The sequence below is a fragment of the Mastomys coucha genome, chromosome X, assembly GCF_008632895.1.
Source record: "Mastomys coucha isolate ucsf_1 chromosome X, UCSF_Mcou_1, whole genome shotgun sequence".
Lineage (NCBI taxonomy): Eukaryota > Metazoa > Chordata > Mammalia > Rodentia > Muridae > Mastomys > Mastomys coucha.
Window position 1 is genome coordinate 52,311,397 of NC_045030.1, and position 3,931 is coordinate 52,315,327.

A 3,931-nucleotide genomic window follows, 5' to 3' on the forward strand; every position below is an offset into this window, starting at 1 on the left:
TTTTTTTTGGTTTTTCGAGACAGGATTTCTCTGTATATCCCTGGCTGTCCTGGAACTCACTCCGTAGACCAAGCTGGCCTCGAACTCAGAAATCCACCCGTCTCTGCCTCCCAAGTGCTAGGATTAAAGGTGTGTGCCACCACTGCCCGGCTCAATTGTCTCTCTTTTTAAGAGGGTCTTTCTCAATGGCCTGGAACTCCCCAAATAGGCTAGGCTGGTTGCCCAGCAAGGCCAGCAAACCTGTTTCCGAGTCCCCAGTGCTGGAATTACAATCATGTGTCACGCTCACTCTGCCTACCTTTTAAAATATGGTTTCTGGAGACTGAACTCTGCTCCTCATATTTGCAAAGCAAGCAATTTTCTCAACTGAGATACTTCCCAAGCCTAGAAAGTTTCTTTGGAAATTGGCTTCAAGCTACTTCTAGATATGTTTTTTTTTTCTTTTCAATATTCCACAGAGTATTTTCTAGCCACTTTTGATTAACAGAGCCAAGGGAAGTTCTTTCTTGCTATCTCCTGGGCACTGCTGAACCTCACCTTATACTTTCTTACTTTACTACTTCATTTACATTTTATGCTACAGACATTTCCAGGTACCTGGATCTTTCCAAACTATAAAGTGTTTGAACCCATCTTCTCAGAAGCATGATTGTACTGGTTAGGGTTTTTTGTCTGTGTGTGTGTATGAATTTGATACAAGGTAAGAGTCGTCTGGGAATATCTGCCTCCATCACACTGGCCTGTAAGTAAGTCTGTGGGACATTTTCCTGATTAATGATTGCTGTGGATGGGCCCAGCCCACAAGCAAGTATTGATGGTACCACCCCTGGCTGGTGGTTCTTCCTTGTATCTTCAGCTAAGTCTTGAGGGGAGCACACATAAGCATCTTTACTCCATAGACTCTGCTTTAGTTCCTGTGCAAGCTTCACTAAGTGATGAATTGTCACCAGGACATTTATGAATAAACCTGCCCCTCCAAGTGACAAGGTCTCTTATCACAGAAATAGAAAGCAAACTAGGACAACGATTCAGAACAGTAGCCACTAGCCATATACAGCTATTTAAATAATGAAAATTGTCTGTAATTAAATAACCAGAGAATTCAGGGTTTTCCTCTTTTCTGAGACAGGGTCTCATGTAGATCAGGCTGACCTTGAACTTACAGATAATGTCCTGCTTTCTCCTTCTTAAAAGGTGATTTGTCCATGAAACATAGCCAGCAAAAAAGATGGTTAAATAACTTAAGCCAAGGTCATGGAATAAGGCCAAGGAGCTCATGAAAAAGACGCCTGTAGGAGGAAAGGCCCCTCCAAGAGTGGTGCCTCCTATCTGAAGCGGACCTGGCACCCACATCTGACAACTGGAATGGAGTCAGCTTAAGAACTCCTTAGCTCAACTCTTTACTTCCCAGGGTCCAGGAAAGGCAGCAGGGCTTACACTGAGGCCCTCACCTGGTTCTTGAGATTATTATGAAGCAGGCAATTTAAAGAAAAAAAGTCAGGTTTGCTTCATCACTTAGATTTCCTCAGCCCCAAGAGACAAACTAGAGTCACTGAGCAGGATGCTATCCACCGTTTAGGATGGATAGGAAACCTATAACATCTGTGTCTCTGCTTTGACCAGGATCTGAGAGAAGAAAAGAGTGCAAAGTCTGGGTTTGGTAAAAAGCACACTATGGAGGCTTTGGAACGGCAGCTTCCTCGGGCCCATACAGAATCACCTTGTTCAGGCAAACTCAGGCCTACTATTTCTCAACATTCTCCCTAGAGAAGTAGCTGGGCTTCCTTACCTGACTGCTCTGTGGCAGATTTTGGGTTGTCTTGTGCAGTTGCTTTTGCAAAAACACCAACTGTGGGCAAACTACTGTCCACCAAACCAATAGCTTCATAGCCAACATCAGGACCCAAATCACTCCTACGGAAGCAAAGAGAAGAGGACATTTTGTCAAAGGACCATAAGGAATGGCAAGCAGATTTACTGTTATAGCATCTGAGGACATGCACGAGAGCAAGATTATCTCAGATAACATTGTTTTCCCTCAAGAAGTGGCTATACACTACACATCATACCCATCTAATAATTTAAACTTCCTGAATTTTATGATTTTTATCCCATAACACATATGGGGTGGTATAGGTTCCCAACATTTTTGTTTATTTTCAAGACAGGCTCTCATTGTGTAGCCCTGGCTGTCTTGGAACTAGCTCTGTAGACCAGGTTAGCCTTGAACTCATAGAGGCCTGCCTGCCTGCCTCCTGAGTGCTGCGATTAGAGATGGGCACCAGCACTGCTTGGCCCAGGTGCTCTCGTTCTGATACTCTTCTGCTTTTCTTTAATTCACATCAACACTGCCTTTTTGGATTTTTAAAATGTGTCCTATTGGTGAAATTTGGAATCTAATGATTATGGTTTTATTAACTTATGGTACTACCCCGTTATCTTCACATGGACTGACTTCCTTTTTTCCTTCCTTCTTTCTTATGTGTATATTCATGGATATATGGATGTGGTATGGTACCTGTGGAGGTCAGAAGACAATTGGTGGGTTCTCTTTACCATGTAGATCCCAGGAATTAGATAGGGATCAATAAGCTTGGCAACAAACATTTTTTTACTTGCTGAGCCACCTCACTGTGACTCCCTTTATTACATAATCCTTCTTAATCTGCCAGGCACTGCACAGACTATCTGAGGACTATCTTTAGGGTTATAATCTAAGATACTGCTTCTGCTGGTCCATGTTTTATTTTCTTTGCTACAACAGATATTAAATTTAGTATCTTCAGGGAAGAATCAACAACAAACCCTTAGAATCTATAGCTAAGCCCACACGACTTCATGATTACAGACCCAGTTTTCCTGTTTGTATGCCTTGACCTAGAAATCTGTTATGCTTTGGCTGTTCACACATAAAACCATGTGTGTGCTTGTCCTATAAAGTATTTCTATTAGCTGGGAACATCTCCAACATCAACAACTTAGTCTTCTGAATCCTGGGCCCAGGATCCTATCCATGCTAATTGCTCTACCACTTAACTATACTCCCATTCCTTTAATATGAGACAGAATCCTACTAGATTGTTCCAGACTAGCCTCAAACTTAAGATTCTGTCCCAGCTCCCTAGTTATAGCTAGATTATAGTTAGGCCCAGTTCCAGTTACTCTTATCTTTTAATTAAAAGTCAAGATCAAAGACTACTAAATAGGGTTAGCCCTGAGGACTTGAGAGTATTCAGTACTAATTACTACTAATCAATTTATCAATAAATCACACTTGTTCTTTCTCGTCTTCCTTTTAGAGAGAGGACGGTTTTTGTGTTTGTTTGTGTTGTTTTTTGTTTTGTTTTGTTTGCTGTTGTCTTCTTATGGAACGGGGTGTTTTACCTATATGTTGTCTATCATCACATGCATGCCTGTTGCCCATGAGGGCCAGAAGAGAACATTGCCCACTCTTAAACTTTTAAAATTCAAACAACTGTTTTATGTCTGTGATGTTTTAAAAAAAATACTGAAGTAGGGTCTTACCATGTAGGCCTAGCTAGCCTGGAACAACTTAGTCAGGCTGGCCTTGAGCTCACAGACATCTGCCTACCTCTGTTTCCCAAGTGCTAGGATTAAAGGCATATGGCACCACTCTTAAACTGCTGATCTTAAACTTACATGAATGGGCTGTGTTTTTCCAAGTGTGTTGGGAGCATTAGGGATGCTGCTAAAGACTAGTTAAATACACTGCTGCCTAATCGGAAGGCTGTATTTCTGTACCAACTACTATCATTCAAAGTCTTAGTTTCCTAGAAGCCCTGGTGCAATTCCCACTCATTTTACGCCTGTCTCAGGGTACTTTTATTCAATAACCCCTTAGAAACAGAAGGTATGGACATGAGGTGAAATTGTTTCCCTTCTGTAGAAAGGTAAGTAGACCACAGGGAAA

The 3,931-nt window shown here is 41.8% G+C and overlaps 1 protein-coding gene across 3 annotated transcripts in view; it reads right to left on the bottom strand.

Annotated features, from left to right (window-relative positions):
* Positions 1–3,931, bottom strand: part of Aifm1 (apoptosis inducing factor mitochondria associated 1) — a 37,428-nt gene that overhangs the window by 1,142 nt on the left and 32,355 nt on the right. For all 3 annotated transcript variants that reach the window (XM_031356718.1, XM_031356814.1, XM_031356763.1), the window contains one exon: positions 1,790–1,914. In XM_031356718.1, coding sequence (XP_031212578.1) covers positions 1,790–1,914 — 125 coding nt within the window. The remainder of the gene's footprint in view (positions 1–1,789; positions 1,915–3,931) is intronic.